Raw genomic sequence first — 20,809 nt, 5'->3', positions numbered from 1 at the left:
AAAAAGAAAAAAAAAAAGACCTCAACAGATATGAGGCCCTTTATGTTGAAAAATATTCCTGGGGCAAATCACAATTGAAATGAAGGACTTTTCATTCAAGGATTGACATAGCACAAACTTTTAGACCAGGGGTTGGCAAACTTATTCTTAAAGAGTCAAATTGTAAATATTTTAAGCTCTATGGGTCACAAGAGCAGTCACAGACAATAAACAAATGACTGTGGCCATGTCCCAATAAAACTTTATTTATGGGCATTGGAATCTCATGTAATTTTCACACGTCACAAAATACTATTCATCTTTTTATTTATTTCCCCAACCATTAAAAAAATATAAAAACCATTCTTCATGGGCCATTCAATAATAGGTGGTGGCCCTGGAATTTGCCAGGCCCTCCTTTAGACTACTACTGACATTCCATCTTGAACACACTTGCCTCCCTCTGTTATTTTGCAAAATGCCTCTTACTATCCTCAATTCATGCATCTCAAAGTATCTTGCCATGGCTTTTTTATACATCTCAACCACTTAAGTGCTGACAGCGAACTTAAAAGATAAAGCTACGTCTTGAATCTCAAACTCCATCTTACTGGCCAAAGAGCACCACAGATGCCACTGTTCTTAGAAAGTTCTGACTAGTGCTGCCAGAGAAAAATCAGGAGAATGGATAGAGAACTCACTGTTTGAGTTGGCGTACAGAGTTCGAAGGGAGAAGCCACTGAGTGTTAGCTCCCTCAGCTGGTTCCGCTCACAATGCAGCTGCTCCAAGCTGCATAGGGAGCTAAGATCTAAGTCAGTCAGCTGATTGTCCCTCAAGTCCATGTGGGTGATGTATTTATTTCCCTCCAGATTTTCAATGACCAGGGTTTTCAAATGGTTCATCCTTAATATCAGAAACAAGGAAATAATCAGAGATAAATTCTATTAAATGTGCTTAACAAAAGAAAAATAGCAGAGCTATGATCCCCTTTTCTTTTTCCTAAACGACTTAAGGATTTCACTACCTGGCTAATTTTAGAAGGCACTACGTAAATAACCAGAAAGCCGTACCCTGAATTTATATTTATGAACCAAGTTAGACAATCCACATTGGCAAATATACATACAAGTTAAATGAAAAGGAAAACAGCAACCATATCCACAGTTAGCTAAATACTTACATTCAAACACCTGATAAGATTAGGTACAATTTACTGGGACTAGGACAAAGGAACAAAAAGATGAGCATAACAGCTTGGGTTAGTGAGCACCTAAGAAGTCCCAGGAGTGCCATACCAAGAGAATGAGGAAGTGGCCATACTTCCTCCTCTTGTTGCTGTGCCTGCTCTACCTCTAGTGTAAGGATTTGTATCACATTAATTAAGGGGGAGGAAAATAATCTATATGTTAAAAGCATATGGAATAGTTCAGCATCAAACTATAAAAAGTTTTCAGTAGTGAAAACTTTATAATTTTAATTATAATAAATGGATACCAAGAAGAAAAAACCCAATGACTCAATAGAAAAATGGGTAACAAACTACCAATAAACATATAAAAAGATGCTCAACCTCATAAGTCAATAAAAGTTGATTAAAACAATGAAATACAATTTTCTACCTACTAGACTGACAAAAATGAAAAAAATGAATGCTAAAATCCAATATTGATAAGGATGTCAGGAAACAAGAATTTTCATAAAATGCTGCCAGAAGGGTTAAGTCAAAACAACCTTTGCAAAGGCAATTTGCCAGTATTTATCATTTGTTATTCCTATCTCTCTGCTAATGAGGGATAAATGAAGTTCTATGATAGTTTTGAAAATACATATTTCTATATTGTTCTAAAATTCTAATGCGTTAAAGAAGTCTTTATGAGAGAAAACTTAATAAAGGTCCAGAGAGAATTCTAAAGGAAGATGTGGTAAGGAATGAGCTTACCTTAAGTCTACATGTTTTATATGACTCATCCTGTTCAGCACCCCTAAGTTTAGGACTTCCAGTTGATTTCCTGTCATAACCACTTTTTCCAACAGAGGGAGTTTCTCATAAACCTCAGGAATTTCATTAAAGTTATTGAAAGAAATTCCCAGGGAGGAAAGCTGTTGCAGATTTCCCAATTCTTCAGGTAAAGTAGTCAGAAAGTTGCCATCAAGACAGAGGGTTTGAAGACTGTAAGAAGAAAACAAAACAAATGTACTTTATGAAGAACATAATTAGAATGGATGGAATTAGAATTATGGATTCTGACTTATGTCACTAATTTATTATGAATCCAATAATGGTAAAACATCCTAAATCTCTATCTATTGAGACTTAACAGGTTACTTATATATAATTCACATGGATGGTTTCTCCAACATTAAAAATAGTCAGAGCCTCTGCTACTGAAACTGGGGGCTTAGGCACCACTTTAGGCAATTAGATTTTTTATGTCAAAAAACTGCTGTGACTAGAATCCTAATAATTACATGATTCTTTTCACTACAAGAGCTCATGATACTACCTTCATTCCAAAACTCAGGCAAGTTTCTCATGTTGCAAAGGGAAAAGATGAATCTAGTAAAAGTCAGATACTTACTTCAGCAGATTGCCAATCTGACTGGGCAGGTCATGAAATCCATTACAGGAAAGGTTGAGCTCAGTCAGGGTGGAGATTCCACATAACAATATAGGAAACAACCCAAGTTTATTATGGGACAAGTTCAGGCCCTTGAGCTGAGAAAACCTAAGAGCAAAGATACAAATTATACTATTGAATGACAAAAAGATCTATTTTAAATGTCCTCTGCAGAATTTATTCTACAAATATTTATTGCATACTCACTCCAGGATAAGCAACATGCTTGGCACAGAAGATACCAAGATGACTAATGCAAAGCCCATGCTATGAAAGAAATTAGGTCTAGTATGATGAGAGTTCTTTTCTCATTAAAAAGGCAGAAAACCTTGAACAAAAGCTCAAACTGGGACAATTCTTTTGTATCAAGTCATACTTGAAATGCTTGAAATCTTTTCCTTTTTAAAACTTCTACATGCAACATAAAACAGACCTATAACAATCAATCAACCTATGAACATGGGAACAAGTAACAAATATATGGCTCCAAATCCGATTTTATAAGCAACTTCTTTTTTCACACTGAAATTATGTTGGCTCAAATGCAGCTTGAAATGAATGGGCCACTTAAGAGTTTGAAAATATGAATGAGACATGGAGTTTTACTGTACTGGGATACAATTTACAGCATAAAATAGTAATTTTTTGTGCTTTTCTTTTGTTCTAGAAGTAAAATTATCTATACTGTCTTATCTAGAGATGGTATCACCATACAGTGGATCCATTAAGAGTCCCTCTGGTAATTATACCTAGGGTATCATCCAATTACTTTTTCCCTTTTATCCATTTTTCTGTGGGGTAGGGAAGTGGAACAGGTGGAAAATAATAATGGGGGGTCTATATATTCTAACAAAAGAGACAGAAAAATACATGGGTCATAGTCCCTTACAGGTGAGAATGGTGCCTTCATTAGGAGAGAGGTTTCATAGCTGACAGGCTCAAGAGCTGGAAGTAGTAGGTACAAGGGAAAAATAAAAGCCCTGCTGCTAAGAGTAGAATTCTTAGAATTAGTCCAGTTTTTTTTAAGTCATTTAAGTTTGATATTTTTTATTCAAAAACTTCCCATATACTGAATCTCTCTAAATTCATCCTGACTGCAGAGTGTGTATCATTGTCAATGATTACATAAAAAGATTTAAGAGCCATGGCAGCTTGTTGCTGCCTCCATAAGAGAACATTTGCATATTTTGTCTTATGGAGAAAAAGGGGGGAAAGTGGGAGAATTTGTATGAATAAAAAATTTTACTTGTCAAAATGGAGGGGAAATTTTAGGATGGATATATATGCATGATGGTAAGCATTCTCATCACTTACAGATGCAAACCACTGAGACTGAATACTGTCTGGTTTTAATAAGTTAGCCTGGAATCTATTTAATAAAGAAAACAATTCTTCACATACTTGTGGAGAGTATCAAGGCCCCCTGGTCTTTCCTGTTGCATAAAGTTGTGTCGCAAGTTGAGGTAGGTGATATCTTGACTGTAAAAGAGATGCTCAGGAACCTCCTCAAGGCTGTAACATGAGAGGTCAACAGTACTGATTCGCTGGGACACCACCTGAGTAGGGTCAAAGAGAAGAGCCCATTTGAGTGTGTACTGAGTATCTATCATCCAGCAAGGGATGGAATGGAATTTACACAGAGGCAGCAATTAAAAAGATGGGAAAGAAAAAAAAAAAGGTTATGAGATCAAGCTTTTCATTAAAATATCAATTAATTTTTACTTTTTCCTAAAACTATAAGCTGCTTGAAAAACACAAAGGTATAAACTGTAATATCTCTGTAAATAAAAGGTAAAAAAAAAAATCATAAAAATGGAAAGTTAACATTTCAAGAAGTAATGTTAAGATTATTTACAAAAACAGTTCAAAACTTTGGGAGGCAGTGTGGCATGAAACGACATAGTCTTTTGTAGCCACACAGGCTCTGCTACTTATTAGCACAGTTTCATCTGCTGTGAGGACAAAATTAAATAACCAAGCATTTAGTATGTAAAAAGTGCCCCCAAAATATTAATCTCTCTTAAGGCAGAAGAAAAATGGAATCAGTTTGACACAGAGCACATTTTATAATCAACACAATTTAACTACAAAAATTCAATAAAACCAAAACAGGGTTTAAATTTCTATAATAGTATGATGATAAAATACGGGTTGTGAAAATGGGTCTAGAAAAACAAACAAAATGTCAGTGGAAAAAAATCATTTTTGTTTTGATGGCCTGCCTTTATTCTGAAGCAAATGCTTATGCAACTGTTTAGATCCACAAAAAAATGTGTTAACAATGTACAAGATGGCTATGAAAATAAGAATTTGGAAATTGCAATTCAATTTTAGAATAGTTCATCTTTAAAGGTTAAAAAGCTGAAATTAATCTGAAAGCAAATTAGCTAATTATCCTCGGCATATAGGAATAATGGCTTGCAACAGGATTACAGGTTTTTGCCTTAGCAATCAATAAATCTGAGGTAGTTTATCAGGGTTGTGCTAAATAAATACAGACCAAGCACTGGGTACAAGTTACTGAATGACTGCATCTATCATTGACGACTATGGTCAAGGAAAAATCATTTAATCTCGTGTCTCAATTCTTTCAAGGGCCACATGGATATATTTGCCCTACCTTCCTGACAGAAATGTTATAAAGGTTATAAAGGCACCTGAAAAAACTTTTAAAAGCCTTTTGTTCTATGCAAATAAAAATAATAAATTAAGGACCTGCCATCTTCCAGTGGAATGACATGAATTCATTATTACACTAAGTTCAGTTACAAAATCTGTTTCCACTGGGCTTCTCTATTCTTATCTGCCCATCAAGACGTCTCATTGCTTGTTCACCTTGGATGCTTGCCGCTGCCATCTCTGGAACTCAGCCAGAGTCTCAAAGCTGACGTGATAGGTCTGAGCCTGGGCTCCAGCTGAGCTGAATGCAAGAGAATACTGCCTTCGCTTTACTTCTTCCACCTGCAGGGGAAGGGAGGAGAGAATAGCAGAACCACTGAAAAAAGTCTTGTCAAAAAGCAAAGGACGATGACAATAAGACAAATAACCCAATTAAAAAATGCAAAATGGACAAAGAATTTCTCCAGAGAAGATATACAAAAGGCTAAGTAAAATTGCTAGATAAATGTGTTTAGAAATTTTCAAGAGAAAATGGAAGAACAGAAAAGGAAATAAATTCTAAAATAAGAGTAAGGAGATATTAGTCATTTAGAATATTAGAAATAAAAATACAGTTACTGAAATTTAAAACTTAATAAATGGGATTAACATCTGTTTCACACAGAAAAGAATAATACTGAGAAGTCTATCCTTGACCCCACAAATTTCTGTTGTGCTCCTTACAGTCAATTCCCTCCCTCACCCCACACCTGCTTTCTATCACTATAACTTTTTGCCTTTTCTAGAATTTAATACAACCAGAATCATACAGTATGTGGACTTTTGTATCTGGCTTCTTTCACTTAGACTAATGCTTTTGAGATTCATCCTTGTTCCTGTGTGATTCAGCAGTCTGTTCTCTTTTATTGATGGTAATTTCCATTGTATGGATACACCACATTTGTTTATCAACTTACCAGTTAATGGACTTTTGGGTTGTTTCTAGTTTTGGCTATTATGAACAAAACTGCTATGAAAATTCACATACAAGGCATCATAAGGACATGTGTCTGCTCCTCTTGGATAAATACCTAGGAGAATTGCTAGATCATAACTTTATAAGAAACAAACAACATTATCAGTTTACAATAATCTTTCTGTTCAACTGACTAGTATCTGAACTCCTTTCTTATGATGGGGAACTGTCCAGTATAGATTAAAAAAAAAATAGCAATTCCTAGCTTTCATGTTTTCCTGGCTGCTGGATAAGGGCTTGTGATGACCAAAGACTCTGAATGTTAATCTAATGTAGGAAAGGGAGAAACTGGGGAGAACCTATTTTGGTGACGGATGCTGGCAGCTACTTCTAGCTTCCAAAGGCAGCTTCCAGTGGCAGGATCCTCTCTCTGCTCTTGATGCTGCAGGCAATATCATCTAGTGCCCAGCAGTGGATGCAGGGTTATATTCAAAGTACTGTTTCTGCAGCAGGATTTTGGGCATGGATAACCTTTGAATTCCCAGAGATTCTGTGATGTAAATAAACCTCTTCTTTTGCTTAAATTGACCTGAGTTTCTTGTGTTTATACCTAAGAACTCTAAAAGACATACCTTGTAATGTAATCTGCAATAATGCTCACATTGGTTTCTCTGAAAAGTTATTTTTAAAAGCCATGAAAAAGATTAAAAAAAAAAAAAATCAAATGAATTCACCTTTGTTAGTCTTACCTTTCCCCCAACCAGAGGCAAAATGTGCATCTTTCCAGTCTGACAGTCCTTCACTGAGGAAACAATGAGGCAGGTGCCACAGAGAACAACTAGGCGTTCAGCCCACTTATGCAGCTGGGTCTTTCCCTTGCGTACATTATAGATGCCAGACAGAAGGATTCGATCCAAATGATCCATCTGGCATGGTTTTTCTGAAAAGAAAACAGTACTTCAGACTCGACCATGAAAGTAGTATAAGAACTCTGAAAGAAGTTATGTAGTGGGAATACCTGTGAATTTTTACCTACTGCGCAAGATTTTACTTTGGATGCCACTGTTAATCCTCTTGCAACAAGCAAAATCTCCTTCGTATATGCAGAAACGCAGTAGGGCAGGGCGGTTAGGATCATGGACTTTGGAGTCAGACACACTTGAGTTTCAATTTACTTCTGTCTCTTACTGTTTCCTTGAACTACTTCATCTCACTGAGCTTTATTTTCCTCATCTATACAGTCTGGATCTTAATACTACCTACCTTCAGGAGATTCTTGTGAAAATTAAGATATGGAATGTAAAGTACTTAGCATAACTTTAGGTACAAAAGAAGTACAGAATAAATGTCAACTATTATTATTAGTCAATTCTAGAAGGAAGAAATTAAATCCGGTTCTGTGCACAATCCTTTATCTTTCTGCCCCTCACGAAGGTATTTCAACCAATCACCCCAATCATGGTGGCAGAAGTGAAACATGCAAGCAAGAGCTGCTCTTTCTGCAGCCCCACTTCCCCTCACCAGAGGTCTGTGTACGGCTAAGCTATAGTGAAGAAGACAGCAGATTATGAATAAGAGATGTGAAGTTCTTAGTAAAAGCAGTACTAATAGACAAGTACCTATACTCAAAAGAGAACAGGAGCAGCAGTGGTATGAAGTGGTACAAAGAGTAATAATGAAGCGGGAATTGGGAACTCTGGTTTGTACTCCAGATACAATCACTATTGATTATATAACCTTGGGTATCACTTTGCCCTTTTAACTTTGTTCTTCCCTATATACACAATGAGGGAACTGGGCTAGATTACTTCAAAGCCTTAAAATCATATTATTCAATAAAACTTTGTATAATGCTAGATATATGGGGTAGCCATTTCTCCTTCTATTCTAGGCCAACCCCTTCATCTATACTCTAAATTCCATCCTTCCTCACAAAATTTCTTTCTTCCCACTGTTCAACTCTACCCTCCTTATCAAAGCTACAAAAGCACTCAAGTTTTCTCCCATTCCCTCCCTGTCTCAACTCTAGAATTCCTTTAGTTCAGTGATGCTCAAATTTATATGTGCCCATGAATTATCTGAAATTAGTTTTAAATGTAGAATGCCAAGACCCACCCACGAAGTCTGACTTGAAGCAGCCAGGAGGGAACATAGGAAAATGTATTTTTAACAAATATTCCAGGTAATTTTAATGCGGATGATACACAGAACATATTTTGAGAAACACTATGAGTTTACTCTTCTGAGGCTCTCTTCTTTTCATCAGTGCTTCTATATTCACTTTCTTTGTCCCCTAACCTCCCATTTACTCCTCAATTTATTTCAGTCTGGCTACCATCCTGCCAAACTGCACTGCTCTCAATTTTCATCTCCTGCCTAATTGCTCCTTAGTTCTGATAACAAATATCCAACAACCTGCTAGACACGTTCAAAAGATCTCCATTAACCTCAGTTTTACAGCTTTGAAATCAATCTCCAATTGGAAAGGAAGAAATAAAACTATCTCTATTCACAGATGTTATGATCTTATCTGTAAAAAATGCTAAGAAGTCACAAAAGAACTATTAGAACAAAAAAGTTCAGCAAGGTTGCAGGATATAAGATTTTTTTTTTAATTGTATTTCTATGCATTAGCAACAAACAATCCTAAAATGAAATTAAGAAAATAATTCCATTAACAATAGCATGAAAAAGAAGAAAATATCTAGGAATAAATTTAATGAAACTAGTGTAAGACTTGTACACTGAAAACTACAAAACATTGTTGAAAAAACTAAAAAGAACTAAATAATAGGTAAAGACATCTCACATTCATGGACTGAGAGACATAAATTGTTAAAGCTGGCAATACTCCCCAAACTGATTTACAGATCAATACAATCCTAAATTGACAAGCTGATCCTAAAATTAAAACGGAAATGTGAGGAAATTTGAGAATAGCCAAAACAATCTTGAAAAAGAACAAAGTTGGGGAACTCGCATTTCCCGATTTAAAAATCTGTCAGGGTTGGTACTAACATAAAGATACACGTATAGATCATCGGAACAGAACTGAAAGTCCAGAAATAAATCCTTACATTTCTGGAGAACTGATTTTTGATGAGTGCCAAGATAATTCAATGGGGAAAAAACACTCTTTTCAACAAATGGTACTGGGACAACTAGATAAACATATACAGAAGAATGAAGTTGAACCCCTAATATCACACCATATGCAAAAATTAATTCAAAATGGATCAAACTCCTAAATAAAAGAACTAAAACTATAAAACTCTTAGAAAATAACCCAGGAGTAAATCTTGGGCCTCAGATTAGGTAATGGTTTCCTAGATATGACACCAAAAGCACAAACAACAAAAAAGAAAAAACAGATAAAATGGACGTCATTAAAAACTAAAACTTTTGCTTCAAAGGACACCATTGAGACAGTGAAAAGTCAACCCAGAGAATAGGAAAAAATAATGACAAATTATTTAACTGATAAGGGACTTGTATCCAGAATAAAGAACTCATGCTGCATACAGTGTGTTAAGGATGTTGATCTCTTACTTTCTCCCTCTTTTTACATGAATTTGCTTCTTCCAGGGGTAGACTGTAAGATAGTTTGCATAGGTAACTTATCTTGGTCCAGATAATGATTTTAGGATGCCTGAGCCGAGTGCCTTTGTCATAAGGCTTATGAGTTAGCTCTCCTGCTGGCCCTGCTTGAATTAGTCACCCAACTAGTGACACTGGGGCTTGATCAAGGTTATATGTTTCTGAGATGGGAGAGGAATAAGTGCAAGTGAAGTTTAAAAGAGTTCATCATTCAGTAAAGCATTACTGAATCACCACTGTCAGGCACTATTCCAAGGCTGAGGTTACAGCAGTGAACACAAGATAAAAATCCTTAAAATTATGGGCCTCACTTAGTCGTTAAGGAGTTCACTCCTGTATTTACTGAGGTTTTCTGAGGCTCTAGTGAAAGATATTACATAATATACCATACTTAAGTATCTATTACTGGTCATTTCCTCTAGGAAAAGGAATGCTTGATAAGTAAAACAAGAGGGCCCTTAAATGGGAAAGAGCAGGAGTTCCTCCAAGAAAGCGCACACCAATGACAACAACAACAACAAAAACCTTTAACTTGTCTCTAGTTCAGGGACATCACTTGTTTGGCATTTGTTAAAATTCCTCTTTGGCCAGTAGAATAAGCAGCACAGAAATAACTATAGGTGTTTATGTTCTCTTTTGTTTTGTTTTTCTTTTATGAGCTTTAATCTTTGAGCACTTAAAATTGATTTAGAAATAAAGTTCTGTAATTGAAAGCAAAAAGCAAAACAAACAAACAAACAAAAAACCTGTTACAACTCAACAATAAAAAGACAACCCAATTAAAAAATGAATAGACATTTTTCCAAAGAAGATATATAAAAGGTCAATAAGCACATGAAACAATGTTCAACATTACTCATTAGGGAAATGCAAATCAAAACCACAATGAGATGCCTCATGGTTATAATAAAAAAAGACAGATGAGAACAAGTGTTGGCAAAAATGTGGTGAAACTGGAACCATCATAAATTGCTGCTGTGAATGTAAAATGTTGTAATGCTTTGGAAAATAGTCTGGCAGTTCCATAAAAAGTTCAAGAGTTACCATATGACCCAACAAACACAAATGAAATATATGATCATACACAAATCTGTACATGAATGTTCATTGCAGCATTATTCATAATAGCCAAAAATTGGAAAAAACTCAAATGTCCATCAACTGATGAATGGATAAACAACATGTGGTATATCCATAGAACGGAATATTATTCAGCCATAAAAATAAATGACACTCCCTGGATCCAGTGTATGGACAGATAAGTAATAAAATAAAGACAAAATAAATAAATAAATAGTAGGGGAGGAAAAGGGACATGGGATGTTTTGGGTGTTCTTTTTTATTTTTTTCTTTATTTTGGAGTAATGAAAATGTTCTAAAATTGATTATGGTGATGAATAACAACTATATGATGATACTGTGAGCCACTGATTTTATACTCTGGATAGATTATATGGTGTGTGAATATATCTCAATAAAATTGCATTAAAAAATGAATAACTAATATATGCTACTGATACAAGAACCTTGAAAATATTATGCTACATGAAAGAAGCTAAACACAAAAGACAAAAATTGTATGATTCCATTTATATGAAATGTCCAGAAGGCAAACCTATAGAAAGAAAGTAGATTAAGTGGTTGGCAGGGGCTAGGGGAGAGAAGAATGGGGAGAGGCTGCTAATGGACACAGGGTTTCTCGCTACAGTAATGAAAGTGTTCTAAAATTAGACAGTGGTGATGGTTACACAACTCTGGGAATATACTAAAAAGCACTCAACTGTATGCTTTATAGGAATGAATTTTGTATGTGAAGCATATCCAAATAAAGCTGTTATTTAAAAAAAACCTCAACATTCTCTCCAATTTTTTTTTTCCAATCCCCACCCCCCCACTGCAATTTTGTTATTAACAAGGTAGGGGGAGGTTACTAGATGACCAAGTACCTCAAGTCTCTTATCTACTGAAAGCGATAAAAAACAGAATGTGCAAGTTTCGATAAGTGTTTGGAATGTCTAATCATTCTAATTTAAAATTAGTTTTCCAATCTCAAAAGCCAAGGTTCTGAGTGGAAAGTCAGCAATATTTCTAATTTTCTTGTTTATTTATACTTTCCAATGTTCTATAAAAAAAAAAATCAAGGGCATCCTGTAGCAAAGAGTACTGCTACTGACAGATTATAATCTCTAAATACCACTTTTCACTAAAATGAACCAGGAGTCCTTAGAAAAATGGCCTATATGTGGTCTGGGTCACACTATGAAAAAGCTGAGCTTAGGACATCTTGTTGTGTAAGAACTTAATGGAAAATCCAGAATGCTATCAAAGAATACTGGGATACACCTCCTAATGAAATAATAAATCTAGGCAACATCATCAAAGGATGCCAGAAAAATTTGAGAAGTTGCTGGAAAATTTTTAAATGGATGTATGAGGCTGATGACAATGGGATCCACTGACAACCTTCATGTCACCAAAATGGAACAACTAGACAACCAGGCTTTTGATGTGGTGAACAAGGAGCTACAGAACACTGGTTACCAAACACTCTTGTTTAAAAACAACAATAATAACTAAAACTGAATCTAACCAAACCTCTAGATCTAACTACAAATATATAGGAAATATGAGGGATCAAACACCATGATGAACAATACCATGAGGAAGCAACAAAATCCAAAATAAGGGAAACTTTACAGGACAAATTTCCTTTAAAATGATATTTAAGAAAAAGAGAAAGGAAAGATTCTCTAGAAAGATTCTCTAAAGAGAATCTCTTTAGAGATGAAGAGATTTAAGAGACATGCCAGAGGGCGGGGCAAGATGGCAGACTGGTGAGCTGTATGTTTTAGTTACTCCTCCAGGAAAGTAAGTAGAAAGCCAGGAACTGCGTGGACTGGACACCACAGAGCAATCTGACTTTGGGCATACTTCATACAACACTCATGAAAACGTGGAACTGCTGAGATCAGCGAAATCTGTAAGTTTTTGTGGCCAGCGGACCCGCGCCCCTCCCTGCCAGGCTCAGTCCCGTGGGAGGAGGGGCTGTCAGCTCCGGGAAGGAGAAGGGAGAACTGCAGTGGCAGCCCTTATCGGAAACTCATTCTACTGATTCAAACTCCAACCATAGATAGACTGAGACCAGACACCAGAGAATCTGAGAGCAGCCAGCCCAGCAGAGAGGAGACAGGCATAGAAAAAAAACAACACGAAAAACTCCAAAATAAAAGCGGAGGATTTTTGGAGTTCTGGTGAACATAGAAAGGGGAAGGGCCCTGAGGCGCATATGCAAATCCAGAAGAAAAGCTGATCTCTCTGCCCTGTGGACCTTTCCTTAATGGCCCTGGTTGCTTTGTCTCTTAGCATTTCAATAACCCATTAGATCTCTGAGGAGGGCCTGTTTTTTTTTTTTTTTTTTTTTTTTTAATCCTTTTTTCTTTTTCTAAAACAATTACTCTAAGAAGCCCAATACAGAAAGCTTCAAAGACTTGCTATTTGGGCAGGTCAAGTCAAGAGCAGAACTAGGAGAGCTCTGAGACAAAACACAATAATCCAGTGGCTGAGAAAATTCACTAAACACCACAACTTCCCAAGAAAAGGGGGGTGTCCGCTCACAGCCATCATCCTGGTGGACAGGAAACACTCCTGCCCATCGCCAGCCCCATAGCCCAGAACTGCCCCAGACAACCCAGTGTGACGGAAGTGCTTCAAATAACAGGCACACACCACAAAACTGGGCGTGGACATTAGCCTTCCCTGCAACCTCAGCTGATTGTCCCAGAGTTGGGAAGGTAGAGCAGTGTGAATTAACAAAGCCCCATTCAGCCATCATTTCAGCAGACTGGGAGCCTCCCTACACAGCCCAGCAGCCCAGAACTGCCCTGGGGGAACGGCACTCACCTGTGACATAGCACAGTCATCCCTCAACAGAGGACCCGGGGTGCACCGCCTGGAAGAGGGGCCCACTTGCAAGTCTCAGGAGCCATACGCCAATACCAAGGACTTGTGGGTCAGTGGCAGAGACAAACTGTGGCAGGACTGAACTGAAGGATTAGACTACTGCAGCAGCTTTAAAACTCTAGGATAACCAGGGAGATTTGACTGTTAGAGCCACCCCCCACTCCCTGACTGCCCAGAAACACGCCCCATATACAGGGCAGGCAACACCAACTACACACGCAAGCTTGGTACACCAATTGGACCCCACAAGACTCACTCCCCCACTCACCAAAAAGGCTAAGCAGGGGAGAACTGGCTTGTGGAGAACAGGTGGCTCGTGGACGCCACCTGCTGGTTAGTTAGAGAAAGTGTACTCCACGAAGCTGTAGATCTGATAAATTAGAGATAAGGACTTTAATTTGTCTACAAATCCTAAAAGAACCCTATCAAGTTCAGTAAATGCCACGAGGCCAAAAACAACAGAAAATTATAAAGCATATGAAAAAACCAGACGATATGGATAACCCAAGCCCAAGCACCCAAATCAAAATACCAGGAGAGACACAGCACCTAGAGCAGCTACTCAAAGAACTAAAGATAAACAATGAGACCATAGTACGGGAGATAAAGGAAATCAAGAAGACCCTAGAAGAGCATAAAGAAGACACTGCAAGACTAAATAAAAAAATGGATGATCTTATGGAAATTAAAGAAACTGTTGACCAAATTAAAAAGATTCTGGACACTCATAGTACAAGACTAGAGGAAGTTGAACAACGAATCAGTGACCTCGAAGATGACAGAATGGAAAATGAAAGCATAAAAGAAAGAATGGGGAAAAAAATTGAAAAAATCGAAATGGACCTCAGGGATATGATAGATAATATGAAACATCCAAATATAAGACTCATTGGTGTCCCAGAAGGGGAAGAAAAGGGTAAAGGTCTAGGAAGAGTATTCAAAGAAATTGTTGGGGAAAACTTCCCAAATCTTCTAAACAACATAAATACACAAATCATAAATGCTCAGCGAACTCCAAATAGAATAAATCCAAATAAACCCACTCCGAGACATATACTGATCACACTATCAAACACAGAAGAGAAGGAGCAATTTCTGAAAGCAGCAAGAGAAAAGCAATTCACCACATACAAAGGAAACAGCATAAGACTAAGTAGTGACTACTCAGCAGCCACCATGGAGGCAAGAAGGCAGTGGCATGATATATTTAAAATTCTGAGTGACAAAAATTTCCAGCCAAGAATACTTTATCCAGCAAAGCTCTCCTTCAAATTTGAGGGAGAGCTTAAATTTTTCACAGACAAACAAATGCTGAGAGAATTTGCTAACAAGAGACCTGCCCTACTGGAGATACTAAAGGGAGCCCTACAGACAGAGAAACAAAGACAGGACAGAGAGACTTGGAGCAAGGTTCAGTACTAAAGAGATTCGGTATGGGTACAATAAAGGATATTAATAGAGAGAGGGGAAAAGTATGACAAACATAAACCAAAGGATAAGATGGCTGATTCAAGAAATGCCTTCACGGTTATAACGTTGAATGTAAATGGATTAAACTCCCCAATTAAAAGATATAGATTCGCAGAATGGATCAAAAAAAATGAACCATCAATATGTTGCATACAAGAGACTCATCTTAGACACAGGGACACAAAGAAACTGAAAGTGAAAGGATGGAAAAAAATATTTCATGCAAGCTACAGCCAAAAGAAAGCAGGTGTAGCAATATTAATCTCAGATAAAATAGACTTCAAATGCAGGGATGTTTTGAGAGACAAAGAAGGCCACTACATACTAATAAAAGGGGCAATTCAGCAAGAAGAAATAACAATCGTAAATGTCTATGCACCCAACCAAGGTGCCACAAAATACATGAGAGAAACACTGGCAAAACTAAAGGAAGCAATTGATGTTTCCACAATAATTGTGGGAGACTTCAACACATCACTCTCTCCTATAGATAGATCAACCAGACAGAAGACCAATAAGGAAACTGAAAACCTAAACAATCCGATAAATGAATTAGATTTAACAGACATATACAGGACATTACATCCCAAATCACCAGGATACACATACTTTTCTAGTGCTCATGGAACTTTCTCCAGAATAGATCATATGCTGGGACATAAAACAAGCCTCAATAAATTTAAAAAGATTGAAATTATTCAAAGCACATTCTCTGACCACAATGGAATACAATTAGAAGTCAATAACCATCAGAGACTTAGAAAATTCACAAATACCTGGAGGTTAAACAACACACTCCTAAACAATCAGTGGGTTAAAGAAGAAATAGCAAGAGAAATTGCTAAATATATAGAGACGAATGAAAATGAGAACACAACATACCAAAACCTATGGGATGCAGCAAAAGCAGTGCTAAGGGGGAAATTTATAGCACTAAACGCATATATTAAAAAGGAAGAAAGAGCCAAAATCAAAGAACTAATGGATCAACTGAAGAAGCTAGAAAATGAACAGCAAACCAATCCTAAACCAAGTACAAGAAAAGAAATAACAAGGAATAAAGCAGAAATAAATGACATAGAGAACAAAAAAACAATAGAGAGGATAAATATCACCAAAAGTTGGTTCTTTGAGAAGATCAACAAGATTGACAAGCCCCTAGCTAGACTGACAAAATCAAAAAGAGAGAAGACCCATATAAACAAAATAATGAATGAAAAAGGTGACATAACTGCAGATCCTGAAGAAATTAAAAAAACTATGAGAGGATACTATGAACAACTGTATGGCAACAAACTGGATAATGTAGAAGAAATGGACAATTTCCTGGAAACATATGAACAACCTAGACTGACCAGAGAAGAAATAGAAGACCTCAACCAACCCATCACAAGCAAAGAGATCCAATCAGTCATCAAAAATCTTCCCACAAATAAATGCCCAGGGCCAGATGGCTTCACAGGGGAATTCTACCAAACTTTCCAGAAAGAACTGACACCAATCTTACTCAAACTCTTTCAAAACATTGAAGAAAATGGAACACTACCTAACTCATTTTATGAAGCTAACATCAATCTAATACCAAAACGAGGCAAAGATGTAACAAAAAAGGAAAACTACCGGCCAATCTCCCTAATGAATATAGATGCAAAAATCCTCAACAAAATACTTGCAAATCGAATCCAAAGACACATTAAAAAAATCATACACCATGACCAAGTGGGGTTCATTCCAGGCATGCAAGGATGGTTCAACATCAGAAAAACAATCAATGTATTACAACACATTAAAAACTCGAAAGGGAAAAATCAATTGATCATCTCAATAGATGCTGAAAAAGCATTTGACAAAATCCAACATCCCTTTTTGATAAAAACACTTCAAAAGGTAGGAATTGAAGGAAACTTCCTCAACATGATAAAGAGCATATATGAAAAACCCACAGCCAGCATAGTACTCAATGGTGAGAGACTGAAAGCCTTCCCTCTAAGATCAGGAACAAGACAAGGATGCCCACTATCACCACTGTTATTCAACATTGTGCTGGAAGTGCTAGCCAGGGCAATCCGGCAAGACAAAGAAATAAAAGGCATCCAAATTGGAAAAGAAGAAGTAAAACTGTCATTGTTTGCAGATGATATGATCTTATATCTAGAAAACCCTGAGAAATCGACGATTCAGCTACTAGAGCTAATAAACAAATTTAGCAAAGTAGCGGGATACAAGATTAATGCACATAAGTCAGTAATGTTTCTATATGCTAGAAATGAACAAACTGAAGAGACACTCAAGAAAAAGATACCATTTTCAATAGCAACTAAAAAAATCAAGTACCTAGGAATAAACTTAACCAAAGATGTAAAAGACCTATACAAAGAAAACTACATAACTCTACTAAAAGAAATAGAAGGGGACCTTAAAAGATGGAAAAATATTCCATGTTCATGGATAGGAAGACTAAATGTCATTAAGATGTCAATTCTACCCAAACTCATCTACAGATTCAATGCAATCCCAATCAAAATTCCAAGAACCTACTTTGCAGACTTGGAAAAGCTAGTTATCAAATTTATTTGGAAAGGGAAGATGCCTCGAATTGCTAAAGACACTCTAAAAAAGAAAAACGAAGTGGGAGGACTTACACTCCCTGACTTTGAAGCTTATTATAAAGCCACAGTTGCCAAAACAGCATGGTACTGGCACAAAGATAGACATATAGATCAGTGGAATCGAATTGAGAATTCAGAGATAGACCCTCAGATCTATGGCCGACTGATCTTTGATAAGGCCCCCAAAGTCACTGAACTGAGTCATAATGGTCTTTTCAACAAATGGGGCTGGGAGAGTTGGATATCCATATCCAAAAGAATGAAAGAGGACCCCTACCTCACCCCCTACACAAAAATTAACTCAAAATGGACCAAAGATCTCAATATAAAAGAAAGTACCATAAAACTCCTAGAAGATAATGTAGGAAAACATCTTCAAGACCTTGTATTAGGCGGCCAATTCCTAGACTTTACACCCAAAGCACAAGCAACAAAAGAGAAAATAGATAAATGGAAACTCCTCAAGCTTAGAAGTTTCTGCACCTCAAAGGAATTTCTCAAAAAGGTAAAGAGGCAGCCAACTCAATGGGAAAAAATTTTTGGAAACCATGTATCTGACAAAAGACTGATATCTTGCATATATAAAGAAATCCTACAACTCAATGACAATAGTACAGTCGGCCCAATTATAAAATGGGCAAAAGATATGAAAAGACAGTTCTCTGAAGAGGAAATACAAATGGCCAAGAAACACATGAAAAAATGTTCAGCTTCACTAGCTATTAGAGAGATGCAAATTAAGACCACAATGAGATACTATCTAACACCGGTTAGAATGGCTGCCATTAAACAAACAGGAAACTACAAATGCTGGAGGGGATGTGGAGAAATTGGAACTCTTATTCACTGTTGGTGGGACTGTATAATGGTTCAGCCACTCTGGAAGTCAGTCTGGCAGTTCCTTAGAAAACTAGATATAGAGTTACCATTCGACCCAGCGATTGCACTTCTCGGTATATACCCGGAAGATCGGAAAGCAGTGACACGAACAGATATCTGCACGCCAATGTTCATAGCAGCATTATTCACAATTGCCAAAAGATGGAAACAACCCAAATGTCCTTCAACAGATGAGTGGATAAATAAAATGTGGTATATACACACGATGGAATACTACGCAGCAGTAAGAAGGAACGATCTCGTCAAACATATGACAACATGGATGAACCTTGAAGACATAATGCTAAGTGAAATAAGCCAGGCACAAAAAGAGAAATATTATATGCTACCACTAATGTGAACTTTGAAAAATATAAAACAAATGGCTTATAATGTAGAATGTAGGGGAACTAGCAATAGAGAGCAATTAAGGAAGGGGGAACAATAATCCAAGAAGAACAGATAAGCTATTTAACGTTCTGGGGATGCCCAGGAATGACTATGGTCTGTTAATTTCTGATGGATATAGTAGGAGCAAGTTCACAGAAATGTTGCTATATCAGGTAACTTTCTTGGGGTAAAGTAGGAACATGTTGGAAGTTAAGCAGTTATCTTAGGTTAGTTGTCTTTTTCTTACTCCCTTGTTATGGTCTCTTTAAAATGTTCTTTTATTGTATGTTTGTTTTCTTTTTAACTTTTTTTTCATACAGTTGATTTAAAAAAGAAGGGAACGTTAAAAAAAAAAAAAAAAAAAAACAAGGAAAAAAAAAAGATGTAGTGCCCCCTTGAGGAGCCTGTGGAGAATGCAGGGGTATTCGCGTACCCCACCTCCATGGTTGCTAACATGACCACAGACATAGGGGACTGGTGGTTTGATGGGTTGAGCCCTCTACCACAGGTTTTACCCTTGGGAAGACGGTTGCTGCAAAGGAGAGGCTAGGCCTCCCTATGGTTGTGCCTAAGAGCCTCCTCCCGAATGCCTCTTTGTTGTTCAGATGTGGCCCTGTCTCTCTAGCTAAGCCAACTTGAAAGGTGAAATCACTGCCCTCCCCCCTACGTGGGATCAGACACCCAGGGGAGTGAATCTCCCTGGCTACGTGGAATATGACTCCCGGGGAGGAATGTAGACCTGGCATCGTGGGACGGAGAACATCTTCTTGACCAAAAGGGGGATGTGAAAGGAAATGAAATAAGCTTCAGTGGCAGAGAGAATCCAAAAGAAGCCGAGAGGTCACTCTGGTGGGCACTCTTACGCACACTTTAGACAACGCTTTTTAGGTTCTAAAGAATTGGGGTAGCTGGTGGTGGATACCTGAAACTATCAAACTACAACGCAGAACCCATGAATCTCGAAGACAGTTGTATAAAAATGTAGCTTATGAGGGGTGACAAGGGGATTGGGAAAGCCATAAGGACCACACTCCACTTTGTCTAGTTTATGGATGGATGAGTAGAAAAATAGGGGAAGGAAACAAACAGACAAAGGTACCCAGTGTTCTTTTTTACTTCAATTGCTCTGTTTCACTCTAATTATTATCCTTGTTATTCTTGTGTGTGTGCTAATGAAGGTGTCAGGGATTGATTTGGGTGATGAATGTACAACTATGTAATGGTACTGTGAACAATCGAAAGTACGATTTGTTTTGTATGACTGCGTGGTATATGAATATATCTCAATAAAATGAAGATTAAAAAAAAAAAAAAAAAAAAAAAAGACATAATGCTGAGCAAAATAAGCCAGGCACAAAAAGAGAGATATTGTATGTTACCACTAATGTGAATTCTGTGAAAAATGTACAATGTTTTATACTGTAGAATGTAGGGGACCTAGAGATACCAATTAGTGGAGGGGGAATGATAATCTAATAAGAACAGCTAAACTATGGAGGGTAATCTCAATGTTATGGGAATGCTCAGGAATGATTATGGTTTGTAAACTTTCTTGGATATAGTAAGATCATGTTGGAAGCAATAGAGTTATTTTAGGTTTTTTTTTTTTTTTCTCTTATTCCTTTGTTTTCTTAGGGGTTGTTAATTTTCTTGGGGTATGGTAGGAACATGTTGGAAGCAATGTAGTTATTTTAGATTATTTGTTTTTCTTACTCCTCTGTTTGGACATGGT

At 37.0% G+C, this 20,809-nt stretch overlaps 1 protein-coding gene across 2 annotated transcripts in view; it reads right to left on the bottom strand.

The window, feature by feature from the left end:
• PHLPP2 (PH domain and leucine rich repeat protein phosphatase 2) overlaps positions 1 to 20,809 on the bottom strand; it is a 75,673-nt gene that overhangs the window by 24,022 nt on the left and 30,842 nt on the right. For both annotated transcript variants that reach the window (XM_037815780.1, XM_037815781.1), the window contains exons 4-9: positions 6,922 to 7,112; positions 5,434 to 5,559; positions 4,000 to 4,154; positions 2,560 to 2,706; positions 1,920 to 2,150; positions 681 to 883 (exon numbers count right to left, since the gene is read on the bottom strand). In XM_037815780.1, coding sequence (XP_037671708.1) covers positions 681 to 883; positions 1,920 to 2,150; positions 2,560 to 2,706; positions 4,000 to 4,154; positions 5,434 to 5,559; positions 6,922 to 7,112 — 1,053 coding nt within the window. The remainder of the gene's footprint in view (positions 1 to 680; positions 884 to 1,919; positions 2,151 to 2,559; positions 2,707 to 3,999; positions 4,155 to 5,433; positions 5,560 to 6,921; positions 7,113 to 20,809) is intronic.

The sequence above is a fragment of the Choloepus didactylus genome, chromosome 22 (assembly GCF_015220235.1).
Source record: "Choloepus didactylus isolate mChoDid1 chromosome 22, mChoDid1.pri, whole genome shotgun sequence".
Taxonomy (NCBI): Eukaryota; Metazoa; Chordata; class Mammalia; order Pilosa; family Megalonychidae; genus Choloepus; species Choloepus didactylus.
Note: the sequence above shows the minus strand (reverse complement) of the source record. Positions and strands in the feature narration are given on the sequence as shown.